General features: G+C 41.6%; 4 protein-coding genes across 10 annotated transcripts in view; 1 reads left to right on the forward strand and 3 right to left on the reverse strand.

The window, feature by feature from the left end:
* LOC138611357 (microtubule cross-linking factor 1) overlaps nucleotides 1-1502 on the reverse strand; it is an 82075-nt gene extending 80573 nt beyond the window's left edge. For all 7 annotated transcript variants that reach the window (XR_011309608.1, XR_011309606.1, XR_011309607.1 and 4 more), the window contains exon 1: nucleotides 174-1502. Coding sequence is in view for 4 of the 7 variants with exons in the window: in XM_069684419.1 (XP_069540520.1) it covers nucleotides 174-1031 (858 nt within the window). In the remaining 3 variants the exon portion in view is untranslated. The remainder of the gene's footprint in view (nucleotides 1-173) is intronic.
* A 297-nt stretch (nucleotides 1503-1799) lies between these two features.
* Nucleotides 1800-9618, reverse strand: rab12 (RAB12, member RAS oncogene family). The gene is made up of 6 exons (XM_069684687.1): nucleotides 9229-9618; nucleotides 8039-8099; nucleotides 6773-6911; nucleotides 5255-5344; nucleotides 4804-4908; nucleotides 1800-4486 (listed from the first exon to the last, which is right to left on the reverse strand). The coding sequence occupies exons 1-6, from the start codon at nucleotides 9452-9454 to the stop codon at nucleotides 4379-4381; spliced, it is 729 nt and encodes a 242-aa protein (XP_069540788.1). The 5' UTR covers nucleotides 9455-9618; the 3' UTR covers nucleotides 1800-4378.
* Nucleotides 9619-11138: 1520 nt separating this feature from the next.
* On the forward strand, nucleotides 11139-16292 carry napgb (N-ethylmaleimide-sensitive factor attachment protein, gamma b). The gene is made up of 12 exons (XM_069684663.1): nucleotides 11139-11306; nucleotides 11586-11653; nucleotides 11731-11815; nucleotides 11901-11918; nucleotides 12012-12042; nucleotides 12131-12240; nucleotides 12370-12436; nucleotides 12536-12606; nucleotides 12947-13025; nucleotides 13244-13323; nucleotides 13447-13576; nucleotides 15172-16292. Exons 1-12 carry the CDS (start codon nucleotides 11251-11253, stop codon nucleotides 15310-15312), a joined length of 936 nt encoding a protein of 311 aa, XP_069540764.1. The 5' UTR covers nucleotides 11139-11250; the 3' UTR covers nucleotides 15313-16292.
* Nucleotides 16293-17486: 1194 nt separating this feature from the next.
* Nucleotides 17487-21341, reverse strand: part of LOC138611497 (piezo-type mechanosensitive ion channel component 2) — a 93561-nt gene continuing 89706 nt past the window's right edge. The window contains exons 52-54 of the mRNA XM_069684649.1: nucleotides 21174-21253; nucleotides 20732-20945; nucleotides 17487-19385 (exon numbers count right to left, since the gene is read on the reverse strand). Coding sequence (XP_069540750.1) covers nucleotides 19133-19385; nucleotides 20732-20945; nucleotides 21174-21253 — 547 coding nt within the window. The 3' untranslated portion in view covers nucleotides 17487-19132. The remainder of the gene's footprint in view (nucleotides 19386-20731; nucleotides 20946-21173; nucleotides 21254-21341) is intronic.

Below are 21341 nucleotides of genomic sequence, written 5' to 3' on the forward strand. Positions count from 1 at the left end.
CTGTAAAGAGACAGCTTTGTGTCCTCTTTGGGAGCTGCATCTGGACCAGGAGATTAAATGAGAAATGTCTTTTTAGACATCAAAATGTTCTGGTTATATTTTATACCGTGCAACAATAAACATATTAGCCAGGTTTTTCTGTCCTGTGACTTGTTGAGAAAGCATCGCCATACCTTGAGGTAGTCGTTTTCAGATCTCAAATCTTCCACCTCCCGCTGCAGGTCCTCCTCAGCTACGTCCTTGTTTCCTGGCAGTCTGATTTGTGCGCTTGATGAGGCTTTCTCCGGCTTGTGTTTCTCTCCGTGCGCCCCCGGAGCGGGCTGAGCCTGAGACATGCTTCCCTTGGCGGCGGAAGCCTCGGTTGTGCGCGGCGGAGCAGCGGCAGCAGTAGCAGCCGCTCCGGTCGCTTCCCCCCGCGGCGGATTATCTGCTCCCACCTGATCCCGGTCACTGGAGCCGGTACCGGACTCGGCGTCGCTACTAGCGGCCGCTGCCAGCCTCTGCTCGTCCGACAGCGGCTCGGACGGGCAGTCTGACAGGTCTGAGCTGCTGTCGGTCTGGCTGACCCGACCGAGAGGCGCTCCGGTCGGTACCCGGATCGGGGATCCATGGCTGAGAGGGCCTGTTTGAGAGGCTAGTTTCCCCTTCTTGCTTTTAGCGAGGATGGGACTGCTGGTGCTGTCCGGCTTGATGCTGGCGGCTTTGGGCTCGGCTGCTGCAGGCAGGGGAACCTTTGAGGGCTTCCTGGCCACAGAGGACTTGGTGTTACTTTTCGGCGTGGCTGGTTTCTCCTTCGGCCCGGGTGTGTTGCGTCTGGAGCTGCGGTTCGGATGGGCCAGAGGCAGTGTGGCAGCCTGCTGCTGCTTGCTGAGTTTGGGGGATTTGGGTACGATGGCAGGTGGTTTGGTGGAACGGGAGTGCACATCCTTGAGGAAAGGTCTGGCCGGGGAAGGAGCTCGGTTCAGTCTCTTCTTCTCCAACTGGTGGTTCTGCGGTTTGGTGTCGCTGCCAGAGCCATTGGAGCTCTCCATTATACACCGACACCGGCAGCAGGAGGGCGATGAAGGAAACAATCAATCCACAACACCGTGGAAAATCTGTGACGTGCGGCAGCAGACAAACAGCCAGGTTTCTCTACCTTCTTCCTTGTCGAGCTGGGGATGCGCATCCTGCGTTTCCTGAATGTTTTACTCCATCTCGTGTGCATTCACCAGGTTGTCATTGTAGTCCCCTCTGCTTGGAGCCTCCTCCGAGGAAACGCTGCAATAAAAAAGGGATTACCAGGACGGACGGGATGACAGACAGGTTGCATCCGCAGACAGGGCTCGTAAGGCTCAAGTTAGAAAGAAAAAGTCAGTCACGTCAGCTCTCTTCTTCCGCCAAACGGGTCTCCATCCCTCTCTTTACACCGGGCTGTGAGTGTTGGGCCCCCCGCGTCTCGTACCCCCTTCCCACTCCTTCCTATCTGACATGTAAGATCTGCAATCGCTGCGGTGTGAGGCTCGACGCCCGTGATTTTCTGTGGGGCGCATGCGCTGCTGCCTCCTAAGCTCGCAAGCACACCCCTTGTTTTCTCTGGGACCAGGTCTGACACGCTTTGGTGCGCATGTCCTAATGACACACACAGCGATACATACAAACACAGTGAGACACAATTGGATGCACACCTCCACATTAGGTGCACAGATGGACTCAGGAGAATCTAATACTCACCTCTTCCTGGACCATCCCTTTCAAGCACCATTTGTTTGCCTCTTTGTGTCAAACAGAAAAAACAAGACCATATTCTGGTAATAAATATAGATATCTTTAATTGCATTTCATTAGTTCAAGAATGCCACAAGTTATAAATACCACAAATCTGCTTTAAACATGCCAAAACTTTTCAAAGACTTATAACGGGTCTAATACAAAGTACAGTCTTCCATCGTAAAGGATACACATTTCAAATAAAAGCAGGTTTTTAAAATGTATATTTCAAACACTGAGTAGTATAAGGCTTGGCTATTAAAACAAAGACCACAGGGTTAGTTTCAAATGCTTAAAGTCAGGGTGGGGTTAAAATAACATCAAAAAAAGAAGGTGTCTTTTCAAAATAAAAGTAATCAAACTGCAGATGTGCTGATCGTTTGTGTGCACGTTGTTTGCTGGCTGATAATCGTATTGCGAGATGTGATGTGATGTCAGTTTGTTTTGTTTTGGTATGTACCTATTCACTTGTTAGACTACATAATGTGCCCTTTTAAGTCCACGAAAGCTGCTTGGCCTTATTAGTCTTCAACAAAAACAGAATTAACCAACAGCGAGTCATTTTTAATCAGGTCCTTTGTACGGGCTTGTCCTCCCTCAACCTCACACTCATGACTTTTACTTCAACATGTACAAACAGAGCAGGAAGACTCACAGTGCAACATCGCTAATATTGCATTCATTTACCAAAAAAGACGGAAGGATTATAAATGTCTACGAAGACAGGAGGGCTTAACATGCATAGCCTTGTTTTTGTGCAGGTAATGGGATTTCACTTTGTTGTTCTGTAACAACGGGCCAAATCGTTAATACAAAACTGCTGACCGCCTCCTCATAAAACATCCCATTCAAGCTGGATTTTTTAGGACATTTATGAAACTCCAAGCAAATCAGGTCTGCAGAAACTTCCTTACAAACTGAGCCAAACAAAAGCCCCTTTTCCCACACCTGCTAACACCCGGCTTTTTTGCTTAGTGGAAAAGGTTTTAATCGGCATTCAGACCCGGGTCAAATGACTCTTTAGTAGACCCGGCTAATTATCGCTTCGGCTCCAATGGCAACACAAAACCTGCGTCGACACGCTAATCTCCGCCCCCTTTCCGCCGTGATGCTATGCTCCGTCAGTAACTTCTGCGACTCCTTGTCATCTCAGCTACAAATTCCGCCGTCTTCGTCCGAGCGGCGCTCGAACATTGTTCCAGATTTGTCTGCGTCGAGTTTGATAAACAGACTGAATGAGTAATAGATACAATAAAGACTTCATCTTCATCTTCACTGTTTACTACACATTTGTGATGTCAGACGGTGACGCAGCAGAAAAGAGACCGAAAGGAGTATACTTCACTGACAATGGGAAAAGAGACGATTGGCCTCTATAAGAGGGTCTTCCGGGGTGTGAAAAACCTGCGTCAATGCGCTAATTTCGGTGGGAGCGGGGTAAAAGTGTCCTGAGCCATTCAAATACTAAACAAACCTTCCTGCACAATATTCTCCTCTAAGCTGAATTCAAAGGAAAAACATAAACAACAAAACACTTTGCAATATTAGTAACAAAACAAAGGCTAAAACCATGTGTGTGTGTGCACTAGTAATTAAATGTCTATTTCCTCAAACACACATGGAGAATGCCTCCGTTAAAACACCAATCCCTTAAAGACTACATTACCCATCTCTCCTTGCATTACCATCAGCGTGTGGAAGAGTTCATAGCAGCCACAACATTGACCTTTTACTAGCATTAAACTACAAGTGTGTGTACTTTACTTGCTCTGCATGTCAGCTTCACTATGTGAGATGGATTGTAGTGCAAAACTTTACATTTTATACAAACGGGAAATGAGCCGCTCCAGCCTCTGTAATACTTTAAGGCAAGAAAAACTGATATGATCACCACCACACAACCACCTACTGCTGGCAACAAAACTGCACCTTGTCCAGTCATTACAGCAACACAGCGTATTTACATCATGTGCTTTTGTTTACCTCAAGTCACCTCGTCTACTGGTAATAATACCTAATAAGGGTATAAAACTACTGTACCTAGACCCAGAATTTAAGCTGAATGGATGTGAGATATTGTCGTCCCTTTTCTGAAGCAGAGTTACGAGACCGTCGGGGAATCTCAGACAGCATCAAACCTAGTGTACAGTGTGTGTGTTGTGACTGTTTATTAATAGAAAGAAGGAAGAGAACAAGCTGTAAGGCCCTCAATAATCCCTCTATGTGTACATGTGCAACTGCTACCAGAGGGCTCTCTACCTCCAAGGCACCTGCGGGGCACAGCTTGCCTAACGGTCTGAGGAATGAGGTAGTCCGGGTCAAGTGTAGACAGACAGGTGGTAGGAAGTGGGTGATGCACCAGGCCTAAGTGTTAGTTTATTACATGTCATAGTGTGCAGTTAAAAAACACAGGAGAGGAAACAGGGGAGGATAATACTGGTTGTTAAGAGAGTCTATGCATCTTACATCAGCAGTGAGCAACTCCAAAGTGCTGCTGTTTGCTGCCCCCCGGTGGCCAGATTGGTACTCTGCATGTTTGAGCTAAGTGTGGTTGTGTTCATGTGTTCGTGTGTGTGTGTGTGTGTGTGTGTGTGTGTGTATGTATAAAGGATGGGAAACACTCGGACTCTCAGCAACAGCGCGTGCGAGAAGGCGGCAACTCCGGAGGTACATCCGGTTCAGGCTGCAGAGACAGGACGCTGTTGGAAAGCTCCTTGTTGGTAACTTCCAGAGGCATCTGTTGTAAAAGGAACAAGTCAGAAAACACAGGGTTAATTCTCTAACGTTTTAGCCAGTGCGTAGGTTGACACTGACTTATTGAGTTTAAAGGTTGAATAGGCAAAAAGTTGTATTAAAGAAAGATGACAAGGAGCTTTAAGGAGCGAAAAAACCACAGCGTCTTCTCTGCCGAAGAATAAGGAAAATAATCACATCCTGTCCCCCCTGCTTCTGACCACATCAAGCCAGTACATTTCACAGAGTGGTTTAACATTTATGTGTATATTGAACATTGAATTATATGTATTCTTGGTTTTACGCTAGTAAAACACCAACCTTGCTAAGTATGTCATCCACAAGCTTCAGGAAGATCTCGTCGACATTGAAATTATCCTTGGCGCTCGCTTCGCAGAAACGCATTCCACTTATTCTAGAGGCAAACTGTAACACAAACACAGTAAAATTGGCTTAATGTTAGCAAAGAGCATCTGAATTATTCTACAAAAGAAGTAATTAAGCTGTGCAACTTATCACAAATTCTCAACAGCTGGAAAATTCATGCAAAAAGTCTCCTTATTAGTGTTAAAAGCTAAGCTGCACATACAATAGTTTCAGTTTGTTTGCCTCAAAGTCACAGTGATAACACTGGAGGGCTCCACGGAGTTCATATTCAAAGACAGTGGAGCAACATCTCTATTAGATGTTTTAAACTGATCAAATGTACAGAAATTAGAGACACAGTTTTGTGATAAAATGCTGAATGGGAGCATGTGTTTTTTGAACCCACCCTCTCTCCCTGCTGTTTGGAGATGATCCGATCAGTCTCACAGTCCAGCTTGTTCCCGACCAGGAGAAGCTCTGCTTCCTCTGAGGCGTACTGACACAAAACAGAAAGAACAGAGCAGATATGTCAATAAATCATCAGCCTTCCATTTCATAAAAGTCAAACCAGGTTACAGTAATGAAATCTGTCTAGCGTGTCTGTTCAGCGAGTTTTTTTTCAGTACTCACAAGGCAGATAAATATTAAATGAAGAGCCAATATTAGCACATTGCTGGTGTTTAGGCATTTTTCAACTCAAAGCCCTCCTCCAGAGAAAATCAACTGTTTAACCTTGTAAACATCTCCATGTGGTGTTCTTCATGTGCTACAAGACATATCAGGGACAACATAAGCAGTCATCTCCATGGCTGGGCCTGTCTGCTTTTAAACTGCAGTGTACCAAGGACAGGCTGAACAACACGTTTTCAGATTGGCAGGTTTGAGACGTCACAAACCTGAGGAGCCAATCCCGTTAATGGATGAGGTGACACTATGCACATCATTATGTGCAATCTATGGCAACCACTTCAGCGATGCGATCAGCTGTAACTGTCACCGTAATTTTCGCAAACTCACTACTGACTACTAACATTAACGTTATTACCACTACTGAATTTCAAGCTAGCTAAGTTTCAACCAGTTGCCACTAAACGATGGCAGAGACGCGTTTTGTTTTCGGCTGTAATTTTATGAAAGCAGAAACGTGAGAAAGTATGTTAGGAAATTGTGTGCCTCCCCTTTGACTTGTCGATAGAATGGATTTAATAGGTTTGATTACACTGTTAGATTCCTGACATCCGGCTATGTTTGCTCTTAAATTCACTTTGCCCTTTGGAGGGCGTTTAGGTAACATACATTAAGATTTGTAGTGATCATCAAGTTGACTTATTTTCAATCTTTCTAATCTACCTAATGCTAACTGGTGAGGCCTCTGTCTTGTCTATGTTTAAGAAGATCATCAGTCAAGCCAATATCTTCAATGTTCTGATTGGAAAATTGATGCAGTATATTCATATATAGAAGTGTTGTCATGCTGTCCAGATGCGGGTCAGACACAGCAAAAAGATAAACAGCAGTAAGGAAGACATGGTCGGGGAGTTATACTCAAACCTCATGTCAGCCAATATATCTCTCAAATATAAATCTTGGTATCTGCTTCAAAACAACATTATCAGTCTGGCTGTAATTAAAACAGTGTTTCTGCAAAGTGACCCCTAAATAACACCTCTTGCTTATGTAACTGCTGCCAGTTTTAAAGCCAAAAAAGCGGATGGTGAATATCAGGCTGGCTGGAAATCTTATTTCATCACTTTTTATGTAACCATTGTGTGGCGGAATCCAAATATTTCTTTTTTCCACTGTGCAAGAGAAAGGGTTGGTGGTGTAACACTCTTTGTGACATGCCTGGCACATAATAACAGCAGAATAACACAGGGACAACACTTAGGTAACCACAGAATTGCAGCAGTTACAGTTTGTTTACCTTGTCTATCATTTTCATCCATTTGGGCAGGTCTTCAAAGGTCTCCTGCTTGGTGATGTCGTACACTAGCACGATTCCCTTTGCACTTCTGTAGTAGGCTGATGTGATGCTGTTGAACCTCTCCTGGCCGGCAGTGTCCCTGAATGAAACGAGTGACATATAATTAAAAGTCTGTGCAGTCATTGCAGTGACACTAAACACGGGAGGAAAAAAAGTTCTGACAAGTTATAATGAAGTCAATGCCATAAATCAATAATACTAACAACATTGAAAACATCCATTACAGGTTGATCTATAAGAAGTAATAAGTAGCAGTAGAAATAGGATTTATTGACCCTATCTAAATATCTAAGGACTTTGTTTAAAAATGTGAAGGTGAAAAATATTGACTTGACTTGGATTGATATACATGAATTCATATATAGTTCAGTTGTGGTACATCTGAGTCTGGGTTCTTAGCATGATTTGACCTCCACTCACAGTGCAGTGTTACTGTACCTTCAGCCAGCTAGTCTCTCCCATCCCCCATGTGAGTCACAGTCAGTCTTATGAGCAGGAGAGCGGACAGACACACAGCGGCACAATGGCAGGGTTTAGTAAGGCAATGATGGAGAGCTTGATGTGAGCCGTTCAACATGAGAGAGACGAGACACAATGAGGACGGTGGAGTCTTGAGCGGAGAGATTGGAGGCAGGCAGAGGAACGGGGAGCAAACGGGACGTGGAGGTGGTTGGGGTGTTAGTGAACAAGACAGATGCGTTAGTGAAAAACTGTAATTTGTGGCTTGTTGTTGGGTTGTACAATCGTAGGACAAAAACAGTGGTTGTTTTCTAAATGTAATTAAGGCTTAGTTGAAGTCACAAGACACAAGTGGAGGCATGATAGAATCAAACCACTGAAATAACATCCTCTCTGTCTAGTGCAGTTAGGGCCGGGTATGGGATGAATACATACATTTTCTATAATCAAGTGTGTTTTCATAAATGTGTGTGCCAGAAAACAACAGTAAGAATGATCGTGCTGCTCTGCATGAAGTTGATACTTATGATTCCACTGGAGCTGTATGTTTTTAATACATTTTGGAAATCCAAAACATACAATGAAATCTTATTTGGACATGCAATATCACCTCCTGTAAAAACTAAGAAGCACCCAGTAAGCCAGCAGTAGTTTTAGTTAGAGCAGTCAGCGGGGTGATAGGACAGACACAGGAAATGCTCCATGTAAATGAATACAGGAACTGGAGACTTCTGTCCACTTACTCACCATATCTGTAGTCTGATCTTCTTCCCTCTCAGCTCCACTGTCTTGATCTTGAAGTCAACTCCTATCATGGGAATCAGAAACATACATGTGGATACGAACAAGCACTTGCATTTTCTGCATTGTTTCAGCTTTATGCTGGTATGATTTCAGTCAGTTGGATTTTATTGTTTGATTTGAGGACAAGCTACATTAAAAAAATCCTTTCTTTCTCTGATTTCAGGGTTATGTTTAGTATAATTTAATGTTCATTCCATGGCATGTTTCCTTAAGAGCTGCAAAACATTTAGTTATACCAGTGTCATACTTTTCAAAGCTGTGCAAGAGGAAGGCGACCTTCTGTGATAGCAAAGAAATTGCAAGATTAGAAAAAAAATTTCAGCTGGACTCTGGTGACAGCCAAATTATTCCCTGCACTGCCCCTGTGATCAAAGGAACCCAATATTAGTGACGCACAAATCTCAAATCCTTCGGGCAGTGTCACAGGAATGACAGGGCGCAAAATGGAGCTCTGCCATAGCAGCTGCTTGTGTGTGTGTGTGTGACTATTTTGGGATGGTACACTCTGACTGTTGTTTTGGTCACAGGACTGTTTATCAAATTGCACATTTAATGTAATCTAAGAGGCAGCATCTATAGCTATTAAACAGCAATTGCACATAAGGTACTGTTGTTTTCAATAAAAAGCAAGTGATCACTCAGTATAAGTAATTACATATGTGCTTAATGTGTCGTTTTATGTAGAGACTGGCTCTTCTTGACATGGAGAGTAGATTCGATGAGACTAGCCTATGCCCACTCTTAAATTAATATACCATACTTTGCAATAGTAAATTAAGTTACTTAATTACTGGGCTGTTTCAGCTCGCAATAAGTTGTAATAACAAGAATGTAAAACACAGTTAGAAGCCTCAAACCTGTTGCCTAGTTACTCCATAGCAACATGAATTATTAGCTAAAACATTTATGTTAGCTAGGACAGTGTGTTTGTCACCGTTAGCTAAAGTTAGCTTGCTACAGCCAGTAGTGTAACCTCATCCATTCACATTCCACAAGAAAGCAGGAGCCAATGTGTTTATATCACCGAGCCCACTGTATTTAAGTATATTCCCTCCAGAGAGTAGACGGAGCCCTACAAAATGATGTCAATAAAAGTTAACAAAAACAAGTCCGTAAATGCCCTCTGCTCTCACCTACTGTCGACTTGCAAGCTTCGCAGAAAGTGTCATCGGTATATCTCTCCATAAGGCTGGTTTTACCAACACCACGGGACCCAATAATGATAATTTGAAGTTTAAAGTCAGCGGGCCTGGGAGGCATCTTCCTGCGGCGCGACTGAGCCCCCAGAGCGGGGGACGAGTTCGCGGAACCCCCGCCACCACCGGCGGCCCTCCGCGGTATGTCATATCTCGGATCCATCAGTAATTCCACATTTGTAATAAAAAGAGGAACAGATAAACACGCCTTAACTGTTAAACGGCCGATACTATATGTAATTTATAACTTTCTTTTGTCCCTGTAGAAGTTTGGGAAAGTTTGTCACTCGCCGATAGTTGTTGTTGTTCAGCCATTAGAGACCGGGGCCGTCATGACGTCATCAACCACACTTCGACAGACTTCCGCTTCCGCCGCTGCTCTATAATTTTCCAAATTATGTTTTTTTCTTAAAACAGAGATTAGTGGTTCACAATGATTTAAAAACTAACAAGCCGTGATAAGTACAATACCAACCGCAGTATAAAACTGTGTTACAGGCTGCATATAAGTGAAGTAATTTCTTACCGTCCTTTACTGCTTTTATTTTATTTTACTTTATTTTAATAATCTATTAAATATTTCTTATTTAATTATTGTATTTATTTTATAATTTCTTTGTACTCTTTTTTTTTTTTGTACTTATTTATTTATCTTTTATTGTTTTTACTGTTCCAAATCTTTTATCTCTTCTGATATGATGTCGTCTTTTTCTAACCTTTTATTTCTTTATTTATCTCTTTATTTTTATTGCTTATTGCTTTAACTGCGTTTGTTTCTGTTTTATCTCTTGTATCCCTTTTATTTGCATTTATTATTGTTGAGCATTTGTGCTTTGAGTTCTTGCCTTTTGTTGAATTTTCTAGACTACTCTCTGTTTGGCCTCATTGTTGAATGTTATATAATCGCTTTTGTATTCTCTAATCTTCCTGAGTTCCTGCTTTTGCTTTGTCTGTCAAAGCACTTTGTAAACATCTGTTTTTAAAAGGTGCTTTATAAATAAAGTTAAAAAAAAAATAAGGTGCTTGGCATTTCTTGGGCGGTGCTGGTATATCTGATCCATTTTCTGTGTGGTAATATAACATTTATTGAAGAATATGCAACATGTAGGCACTAAAATTAGAAAAGGTCTGAAATTGGACTTGGACACTACAGTTTCTGTCTAGGCAGTTCCTCAATATTAGGTAACAATACAGGGCCCGCTCCTGTGAGGAACTTTAAGTTTGTTTTGATGTTGGCGCCCCCTGTGGACAAAGCCATAACTCCTATCTCTTTGCTGATTTTGTCCTGTACATGTTTAAGTGGTGGTTTCTAACAAAGAAAATCTCTACTTTCTTTAACAGTCATAAGTATCACTCACTTAACATTTTTGCCCTGAAAAATGTAAACAAAGGCAATGTGCAGTTAATCGCTTTGTCTGACACCTACCCCCCACCAGCAGTTTCAGGCATTAAAAAGAACTATATAGAAATAATCAATCTTGTCGCTGATGGTCTGGTTTGGTTTTGTAGGTCATATAGAGTAATCAGAATTAATTTCAGTCGGTTTCATAACCAGCGAAAAACAGCTTTAAAGACTGCATTATGTCAGTTTTTATTGTGTGATTTTGTGCTGCTACTTGTCATTTATAAGCCTGGAGCTTTTAGGCCCCCTAAAGTTCTTAGATACTTTGTCTGTTATGTTTTGTTAGTGCGGCAAAATGCTGTCACATAGTAAATAATTACATTGGGCCAAGTAATATTTATTAATTAGCCTAAAATATTCAGACCACCACTCCTTGCACTGCAGCCAGTATTTCCCATTCCATAAGTATTTTGTCCTACACAGCACCCGTAGCCTGCGACATTGGATGACGTTGCGCCCGAGGAGGAGTTCCTGTTAATCCAAACATCGACGAAACCAACATCCATAGCCATTTATTAAGAACAAATTCGCAATACCCAACCGACTTTAATAACAGCATGGCTGCTCAGAAGATAAACGAAGCCCATGAGCACATGGCTAAAGCTGAAAAATGGTGAGTTGCGATTAAAAATATCTGGGTTTCTTCCTGCCCTGGAAACAGCAGTTTGATTTACTACTAATGTTAGCTAGCTAACGTTATAAAGGCCACATTTTCATCAGGGGTTATGCGACACAAATGCTCATTATTTTGTATCGTTAATCCATTACAGGTAGATTTATGAGACAATACATGAGCCACAGTTTTGCCTTGTGCTGTAATTGTAAATAAACAATGGTGTCGCTGATTCTGCTTGCTTCAGCCGTTTAAAATTTGCTCGTCATGTTTTTGTAGCTTAAAGACAAGTCTGACAAAGTGGAAGCCTGATTTTGACAGTGCTGCATCAGAATACGCCAAAGCAGGTAAAATCAACACTATCCCTCCCTTTGGCAGATATCCCTTATTTTTACTGCTGACTAACTGTTTGTGTTTGTTTCAGCTGTGTGCTTCAAGAATGCGAAGCAATATGACCAAGCAAAGGATGCTTACCTGAAGGAAGCTGAATATCACACAGAAAACAAGACGTATCCTCTGTGTACTTATAGCTGTAGAGCATGACTGTGCTGTTTTTTGAGTCTTATTCTTTAATATCCTTAACTCGTCTTACAGGCTTTTTCATGCTGCAAAGTAAGTACCTTCAGTTATAACTCCAGTATGAGGAAATAGCAAATATTATACAAAAACAACCTGTTTCATTTCAACTCTCTCCCTCTTCCTCAGGGCTATTGAACAGGCAGGTATGATGATGAAGGTGCGTTTCATCCCCATTTTTTTACCATTAGATATAGGTGCAGTCTCTGCAGCAGATTTGTAATTTTGCTGCGTTTGCTCTGCAACAGGAACAAAAGAAGATGCCAGAGGCCATCCAGTACATAGAGAAAGCCTGCATGATGTACATGGAGAATGGGACTCCTGACACTGCTGCCATGGCTCTGGACCGGGCTGGAAAGTAGGTTTGCTGTTCCTCTGCATTTAGCTGGTATTATTATCTGCAACTGTACCTTTTTAAATGTAAGCCTAGGAACCAAAAAGGTGCACTTATCTTTGATATAAAAACATTTTCTTCTATTATTCTCAGACTGATCGAGCCTATCAACCTAGAGAAAGCTGTGGACCTGTATCAGAAGGCAGCTGGCGTGTTTGAGGTGAAATTGAGCCCTCAACAAACACTAAATCAATTATTTTACTGAATGTTGATTTCAGTTATTTTCACTTATATATGTTCATGTGTTTTTTCTGTGTAGAATGAGGACCGCCTGCGTCAGGCAGTTGAACTGCTTGGAAAAGCCTCCAGACTTCTGGTCAGGTTAAAAAGGTAAAGGAAAGGAATTTTAAGGTTTTAAGGCTATTTACACATGCTGCCAAATTATAGGTGGTCCTTTTTGATAACACATAGGATCAGTTCTGCTGTTTTAGCAAGTGCTGATGTAGAAAGCTATGAGGTAAGATGACAAGTTATTTCCTAAGGATGAAGATGTTAAAGCTGTTCTTTGTCACTTGAACAGTTTTCTATTCTATTTTGATTCTGGTATTTGGTCTTACCTGCTCCTGTGACAACAACTCCAAAGCTGCTCATCTGTTTCTTTACATAATATTAAACTGCAGCATATGCTCCTTATTATTCCTCTCTCATCTTTTCTTGTCTTTCTAACCAGGCTGGATGATGCAGCAGTCGCTCTGCAGAAAGAGAAGAACATGTACAAAGAGATTGAGAACTTCCCCATGTGCTTCAAGGTGCGTTACTCTGTTTTAAGCCTTTGCACTTTAATCAAACTTAATATATGACCACAGTCAGTTAGAAGTTATGTGAGTGGTTAGTGGGATTGTTTGTGTGTCTTAAGAGGAATCATAGACTGATCCTCTGTTTTTGAGCAGGTAACAGAGTCCCTATCAGAAGTGGCTGTTCTGCAGCTTACCTAGAAATCTGACCAAATAGTTTTTTTACTCTGTAGAAAACAACTGCTCAAGTGCTGATTCATCTTCATCGAGGAGACTACGTAGCAGCTGATAAATGTGTCAGAGAAAGTTACAGGTACGTTTGATCAGGTTTCTGTCGTCTCTGTCATCTGAAACACTGCCATGATATCTACCCTTAAATCTTAAACGACACTTAAACCGAGCATCATTACATTAAGTCCTGCTTGGTCTCCACCAGTCTGCCCGGCTACAGTGGAAGTGAAGATTGTGTTGCCATGGAGACACTACTGCAGGGCTACGACGAGCAGGACGAGGATCAGGTCTACCGCGTGTGCAACTCACCGTTACTGAAGTACATGGACAATGACGTGAGTACTGATAACACATACTGACGAATAATATGGTTTATATGCTGTATGTACTTAAAGGCCTCTTATTTAGCCAGTAACTCTTTTGCTTCAGTTTAATTATGTACAAAAGTTAAACCTCGAGCTACAAACCTGCAGTATTTTACTGAGAGAAATATTTAATGTGCAATGACAGTATTGACGTCATTTTTCAAGGGCTGCTAAATTCCACGCCCCTTTTTTATAATACTTGTAGTATTTTTGCAGAGCGCAAAAAGTCCCTAAATATAATGCAAATAACATTTTTATTTGTTAATTATATTATTAACTTTTTTAGAGAACGCATTTTGGGTCGCTGAAAACTTGGTTTTAAATTGTAAGTTTTTCTCCCTAACATAAAAAACCTTCCCTAAGCAGACTATGGCTCAGTGGAAGAGTCGGTCGTCTCTCAATAGGAAGATTGCCGGTTCGATTCCCAGCTGCTTCAGTCTACATGTCGAAGTGTCCTTGGGCAAGACACTGAACCCAACTTGCTCCCGAAGGCGTAGCCATGAGTGTTTGAACGAGCATGAATGGTTAAATCCCGAGTGGAGATCGGCACTTTGCATAGCAGCCTCTGCCATCAGTGTATGCATGTGGGTGTGAGAGGGTGAAGTGTATAAGTGCAGTCCATTTACCATTTTACCATTTGAGCCCAATTCAGAAGCAGTAAATATTAAAGGCGAGGTGGGAAATTCTTCCCTAATTCTGGGCAGCTTTTTTAACAATGATGGAATTACAGAGAGTATACATCTTACCTGTAGATGACCTTTCAGGAGGCTTTTTGATGAGCTTTAATGAGATTCTGCTCTCCTGATGGCTTTGGGTTTCTTTTTCACTGTTGTATTGGTTCCCAGATAGGCCTCCAGTAAACGTGTATGTCGGTTTAGACATATTTCTCTGTATCAGGAAAAGGAAATACAATTTCACATACATCTCATACATTTAAACATTTTTGAAGTAAAAGCTGCTCTTCCCATGGGAAAAACTAAGAGATCCACTTAAAAATACAAGGACAGCATTTAAATTACACGAGGGTCAAACAATAAGTATTTGTGACTGCAATTGCTACCAGGCAATGGGTGAAAAATATCCCACACAGACACAGCTAGAATGCATCAAAAAGGTTATGTTAAAAAGCCCACATATCAGAGAGACATCGAAGCTGTGCTTAAGATATTGTAAATGAAAAATGAAAAACTGAAGAAGTCTATAATCTGCTTCATTAGGACTGTGCGTGTGTCAGGTTGATCAGTTCTTATAAAGAGCAGCCTGGAGACATAAACAAAAACAACCCACAACTGTCATCAGACTTTGTTCCTGTGTTGCGTAACGCTCCTGCGCAAAAAATATGACGACACTTTTTTTCATCACCTGTTTCAAACAGCTGTCAAGAGCTCAGACAAAAAGTAAAAGCAGAAATCTCTCATATGAAAGAACCCAAACTGTCCTAGCTTATGCTTATAAAATGCTCTCATGTAGGACCCCGTCTATTGTACGAAGAAGCTGCATATGAAGACGTTTTCAGTCCAAAATCTGACATCTGATGACACTTTTAATTCCTCGTTGCCTCACAGTACGCCAAGCTGGCCATCTCCCTGCGGGTACCCGGAGGAGGAGGAAAGAAGAAGAAGGCTGCTGCTGCTCCACAAGGCGGCGCTGGTGGGGCGCCGGCTGCTGCAGAGGAAGAGGATGACTACGAGGGAGGGCTGTGTTAGCCTTCAGCCCTGCAGAGCGTCGACTTTATCCGTCTGCTGCTCCACCACGACACCCTCTGTGAACGAGTTTAAAACCTGACAAAACCCTCTCAGCTATGAGCCCAGATGTTTGGCTCTTAGGTCGTTTTATTTTGAAAAATATGATAAAGATGATATAGAAAAACAGTTTATGTTGCAGAAGAGTTGACTCAAATTTAAGCAGCCTTTTAATTTGTGTTTATTTGAGGTGGATCCTCGGTGTAACGACAAATCTTCAATGTTCAATATGTATGAAAGCCTGTTGTTTGTAAATGTTTATTATTTCTTGTCTCTGTGAAGCTGTAAATTCTGCTGTCATTGTCAGTGAGTAGAGTCTAAAAATGCAATAGGTATGTTTAAATCAGAAACACTCTAAATACTAAATATATATAGGTAATGAGTTGATGTATAGGTGTTTATTTGTACAGTTAATTTATTCAGTATTCTTGGCTCGGCCTGTTGAAGATATTACTGGAATTATATGCAATCGGCTTGTAAATGCATGTTTGGAATAATTCTATTGTAATCTAAATCTTTGAATTTGTGAGTATTAAAGCTAAAAAAAATGATTGGCACTATTGTCTTCAGCATAAGCTCTTATTCAAGTAAATTACAGTAAAACTCCTATTTTCTTCCATTTGTCTACCTCGAGGTGTGCGTTAAATACCACCTCAAACTACAAAATAATCATGGCTGTCTTTATTTCACAGTATAATCCATTTTCCCCTCTGATGTATGTTTTAACGCTGAATTGGTGTATTTGTGATATTTTTACTCATAAGCCCTCTGCGAGGTCAGATCAATTACACAACGATTAATGATTCTGATACCACATGACTTAAGGTGATAAAGGGATTGTTTACATTTTTTTTATTCGTGCTGTTGCCCACTTCCTGTATATTCCTCGAAAGCATATCTCCAAACATTGCACATGCATCAATAAACATTTCCATTGTGTGGCATTTCACGGTCTCTGTACATTTTCTTAAACGAGTTCGCAGACAGATTTTCCAGATCAGCGAGACTAACGGCGTCTGCATTAAAGTCTGCAGACGTGTAAAGACAACAGAGACCTGTTTATCATTGGCTAAGGCTCTCTAACTGTAAAGTGATGTTCTCATTCTTGCTGCTGAATTACTCTACATGTGCAAAGGTCTAAACTCTACATACATGTTGTACTAGTGAAAATTTAGTTTGTGTTCCTGCAAGTGGAAAAATCCATGTGTTACAATTCCTTCAAGTTAAACTATTAATTGTGTCACAATTGTGCCGAGCCAGTCCAGCTGTTTCCTCTGTTCTTCTTCATGCTAAGCTAGGCTAATTGACTGCTGGGAGTAGTTTCACAGAGTTATATTGATCTTCTCTCTAATAAGAAGCGGTGGAATCTAACTTTTTCTCGGGTCCAGTACTTTGGTTAAAAAAAATTGAGGTACTTACACTTTACCAACTAGTAAGTATTTTCATTTTCTAGCTTTATACTTCCAAACTGAAGAAGCCTTTAGGATGAGAGGTGAAACATCTTCAGGCACCCGGTGTGGCCTTCTGCTGCTGTAGCCCATCTGCTTCAAGTGTCGACATGTTGTGCGTTCAGAGACGCTCTTCTGCACACCTCGGTTGTAACAAGTGGTTATTTGAGTTTGCCTTTCTTTCAGCTCATGCCAGTCTGGCCATTCTCCTCTGACCTCTGCCATCAACAAGGCATTTTCGCCGAGAGAACTGCGGCTCGCTGGATATTTTCTCTTTTTCGGACCATTCTCTGTAAACCCTAGAGAGAGTTTTGTCTGGCACCAACAACCCTGCGACGTTCAAAGTCACTTAAATCGTCTTTCTTCCCCATTCTGATGCTCGGTTTTACCTTGAGCAGATCGTCTTGACCATGTCTACATGCTTAAATGCACGGAGTTGCTGCCGTGTGATTGGCTGATTAGTTATTGGCATTAACGAGCAGTTGAACAGGTGTACCTTTAAAAGTGGCCGGTGAGTGTTATGTCTACTACAGTTTGATTACTTGTATACCATTTTTATCGTTATTGTTTTGACTTTATTTATTGTCGAAAATTCTTCGTTTAATCCCTCCCTTTTTTAACCATGTACACCATGTAAGTATGAAATATTGTTATGAAATGCAATGAAAGATTATTAGCGAAAAAGACACAGAAAGCTGATATACAAGGTGCTGAAATTAGAATAAAATAAATATATACAAATAAATCGTGACCTGCAGTAAGTTTGGTAAGTGTTGGAGGCCGTCTTCAGACTAAAAGGATGCAGGTTCAGTTGTTCAGTCGGCTGTTGAAACACACAGATGCTCCTCAAACAGCAGCCGGAAGCGAAACTCGACACCTTTCCAGACGTTTTATTTGCAGATCTCTGGACCTCCATCATCCCACATGGCCTTAACATACAGGAAAAATTCACATTTCATTCCACCCTGGCCTGTCCCCTTAATTTGGTATGTACATGTAATGAAAATCATGACAATAATGAAGTTTTTCTATCATGCTACAATGTCCTCTAATGCATAGTTTGGACAGAAGGGCGTTGTGGTTCAGCCCTTCACGTGAAGAATCTTTTGTTTTGTGTGTCTGCTTGTTTCTTCCTTGATGACTGAATGCACGGCTGTCGTGTTCATGAATGTTAAAAACAGCGAGAGGTTCTCAGGTGATGTTCGAGAGTCTTCCACCTTGTGCACATTACCCTGATTCAGAGGCAGCCCTCCGCTGGTCTCGACTCAGCCAAACTGTAGATGATTCAGAACATGGATGATTAGCAAATTAATCTCGATCTCTGTGAGGAAAACAGTCCACAGCGACACATTTTCTTCCTTGATAAAACCTGTGCAGTAAACATACTCGATATCAGTCCGTCTGAACAACATCCACGTTAAATTTCATGCCATTTAAATAGTTTTCATCTTTTCTACAATCTCTTTTAGATCCATCAAAGCCTACATGTTGTAACATATAACTCGTACAATGAATATCTGTGAAAACAGCTCTTCCTGAGAAAGATATGGAGTTGATAAGAGTTTCAGTTCGTCTCATACAAACAAAATAAGGCAGGGAAAGATTGTCTGATGATCTGTGTCTTGTGGCCTCTGATGTTTAAAAAACAAAAAAGGTGTTTCATGATTCTTGGTCAGAACCGGCCTTTTCCCTCGGTCCACATCCTTGGAAAATAACTTGGGAGGAGCAAAAGCTTGTTATTGCACAGTCCCACAGTCTAAACGTTCCAGTTGGAGAGAATTATGAGATTGTGCTCATGTGGTCGTTATCGTGCACTTATTCGTAGATGGGAAGCCCTTAAAGATTAATGTTGCAGCCAGTTTGAGCTTCTCTTCGCCTGCCGTGCGGTCGTGAAAATGATTGAAAAGATCATTGAGGACATTTGTGTTTAAAAACCAACCTCTGTATCGAGGATAGGAGTTATGTTTTAGGAAAATTATCCAAAAAGGTTTGTCCGTCTTCAACTGAACACCAGCTGCTTGTTTTATCCACTGGAAGCCAAACTGAGCCGTGTTTTGCAAGATAAATACAGCACCGGCAAATTTGTCCTCAATTGTTGTTAATATGAATGCATGTGTGGCTGCTTTTCATCAGTAAATAGTAGAAAACACCAGTTTATAACTGAAAAAAGTGTTAGCTAAAATGTATCACTGCCATCCGAGCTCAGTCGAAGAGTTGGTCCTCAGCTGCTTTTTGCTCCCTCAGCAGGTGAGCGGGCTGCTGCTCACACCAGCACAGCTCCTGTATAGGAAAAGCTCCCATGTCGCTTTCATTGGTTAATTTCCCCTCTCTGAGTTTCACTGGGTTTTCTCTCGGGTCCACTTGATCATAGTCTCTGGCGATCGGTAGAGGAAGATGAGTTTGGCGTACATGTCCTCCTCCAGGTCCAGCTCCCCCGTCTCTCGGACCAGGAAGATGTCTGTGCACAGCTTGAGGATGCGGTCCACGTTGGGCAGCTCCTCGAACATGATGGTGTGGGAGATGCCGCTGAAAAACTCTCGCACAAACTTGCCGATGACCAGAACCACAGAGGCGTACAGGCCCATGATCCTGGACGGGAAAGAGAGACAGGAAGTTAAACAACAGAGTGAAGGTCAATTGTACTTAGACATAATTACAAAACTATTAAAAACAATTGCAGCCGTGCGACTGTTTTGATTTAATCCAACATCAGGCCCACTACCACAACAGCTACAACCCAAACAGTCTACGCTGAAGTCGAGCCCCGTGTTTTCCACAAAGAAAAAGGTATTGATAAGGAAGTCTATTGGTATCAGAATCAATTCAAACATACTGCTAATTGTTCTGCTATTGTTATTTACACACACCGGCCACTTCATTAGGTACACCTGTACATTCTAATGCAGCTCAATACAACAGCACTGCCATGGATTCTGCTTTTATGAAGTTTAGTTTTTGTTGACTTTTGTTTTGTTGAGAGTCTGAAGTGTGTAAATTCAATGGTGTTTATTACTGAGGCCGTAGTTAAAGGCGGTGTTGTACTGAACTCTGTCTCAAACTTTTTGTCCTCCCTATGTACATACATGAGGTGGCCAGAGTATTAGAAACACCTCTGAATATAATGTAGCTCAGTACAGCCGCACCACCAATAATCACCTTGACGCTGAAATATCATTGAATTAACACCTCTGTGACAGCTTAGAATAACAATAAAGCAAATCTTATGGCTGAGCTGGTGTATTAGATTACATTAGATCTTTCAGGTGTATCTAATGAAGGGGCCAGTGAGTGTATATTAAAGTTATAATCTCAAAGTTCTCAGTTTTGTTCAATTTGGCGCCACCTCATGGCGATAAAAGGCAATTGCGGTCGCTTTCCTTTTTAGACTGTTTGCCTTCATCTGAGCGTCGAATTTGTTTCTTTTTCTTTGGATTTTCACTTATTTTTGAAGTTGTATCTGTAGTCATGATCTTTTTTTTGTTTGATGTTTGTTCATCATAGTAGATTACTGTTTACTCGCAACACTTGTAGAGACTGGAAAAGCAGCCGCTTAGCTCCGCCTACCCTCTCTGGCAGACCAACCACTGCTGGCTGATGGAAAACGCGTCACTAACTGGGTGCTGATTGTGATTTTTTCTGCAAATGTCGCCACAAATGTCGTAATAATACTTTACACTGCAAAGGCTTTCATGAGTGGGCCATAGGCTCAATCATCGGCGATAGACAGTGACTTAACAGACATTTATTTAAATGAAAATCTTTGAGATCGTTAAGTATACCCGGCCCTAATACTTCTCAACCTTGTTTACTTGTTGTATTCAAATACTTCGCAGGGGCCTGAAGAAACCCCAACATGCTCACTGGTTGCTCAGTTTGGATGAAAGCATAATATAAAAAATACAACTTTTTTTTTATTTATACCAGTCACCACGTACCCGTATCCAGCCAGGAAGCCCAAACTGGGCGGGCTGACTTGGTCGCTGAATACGTAGACCTCCAGACCGGATGCATTCATGTATTTTTCATTCCTCTTCAGTATCAGGCCGAGGTCGGTCTGGTTGACGATCCACCATTCCTGGACCTGACCCGCATCATTCGCACGTCGCTCCAAGGTCAAGGTGATGTTCAACATCTTACTTTTTGGTAGCACTACAAAGATGTACAATGGGATCATGTTATTTAATCAGAATAAAACAGCTAAAAACGCAAAAAACAATGTATATTACTCACTTTGAGAAATACAAACACTAATCAGTGATGATTTCAAACAAAAGATGACTCCTAGAGGCACATATTGAATGTGTTTTCCTGTCCTAGACTAAACAAAAAGTCACGTGACGGTGAGATCTACTTATTGATAGAGATGGTGATGTTTACCTTTATTGAGCAGCTCAACAGGCTTGGCATCTGAGTCACTGGGGGCTCGAATATAACGAGGGAAGATATCTTCTAGGGTTCTGCAGAGGAAGAGAGGATGTTACAGCAGCAAAACAGTGTGCCCGACATGGTTTCTCAATATTTTGGTGCACAACTACAGAAAAAGAT

This window comes from Semicossyphus pulcher, unplaced genomic scaffold (genome assembly GCF_022749685.1).
Source record: "Semicossyphus pulcher isolate SPU_LCO1_2020_fin unplaced genomic scaffold, fSemPul1.0.p SCAF_7, whole genome shotgun sequence".
Taxonomy (NCBI): domain Eukaryota; kingdom Metazoa; phylum Chordata; class Actinopteri; order Labriformes; family Labridae; genus Semicossyphus; species Semicossyphus pulcher.

Excerpts from the sequence above, each read along its gene's own strand:
- rab12 (XM_069684687.1), bottom strand. The coding sequence starts at position 9,454 with ATGGATCCGAGATATGACATACCGCGGAGGGCCGCCGGTGGTGGCGGG. Across the intron at positions 6,912-8,038 it reads AAGATCAGACTACAGATATG|GGACACTGCCGGCCAGGAGA; the intron begins GTGAGTAAGTGG and ends CGTTTCATTCAG. Across the intron at positions 4,487-4,803 it reads TGGATGACATACTTAGCAAG|ATGCCTCTGGAAGTTACCAA; the intron begins GTTGGTGTTTTA and ends CTTTTACAACAG.
- napgb (XM_069684663.1), top strand. The coding sequence starts at position 11,251 with ATGGCTGCTCAGAAGATAAACGAAGCCCATGAGCACATGGCTAAAGCT. Across the intron at positions 12,043-12,130 it reads AGGCAGGTATGATGATGAAG|GAACAAAAGAAGATGCCAGA; the intron begins GTGCGTTTCATC and ends GCTCTGCAACAG. Across the intron at positions 13,026-13,243 it reads ACTTCCCCATGTGCTTCAAG|AAAACAACTGCTCAAGTGCT; the intron begins GTGCGTTACTCT and ends TTTACTCTGTAG.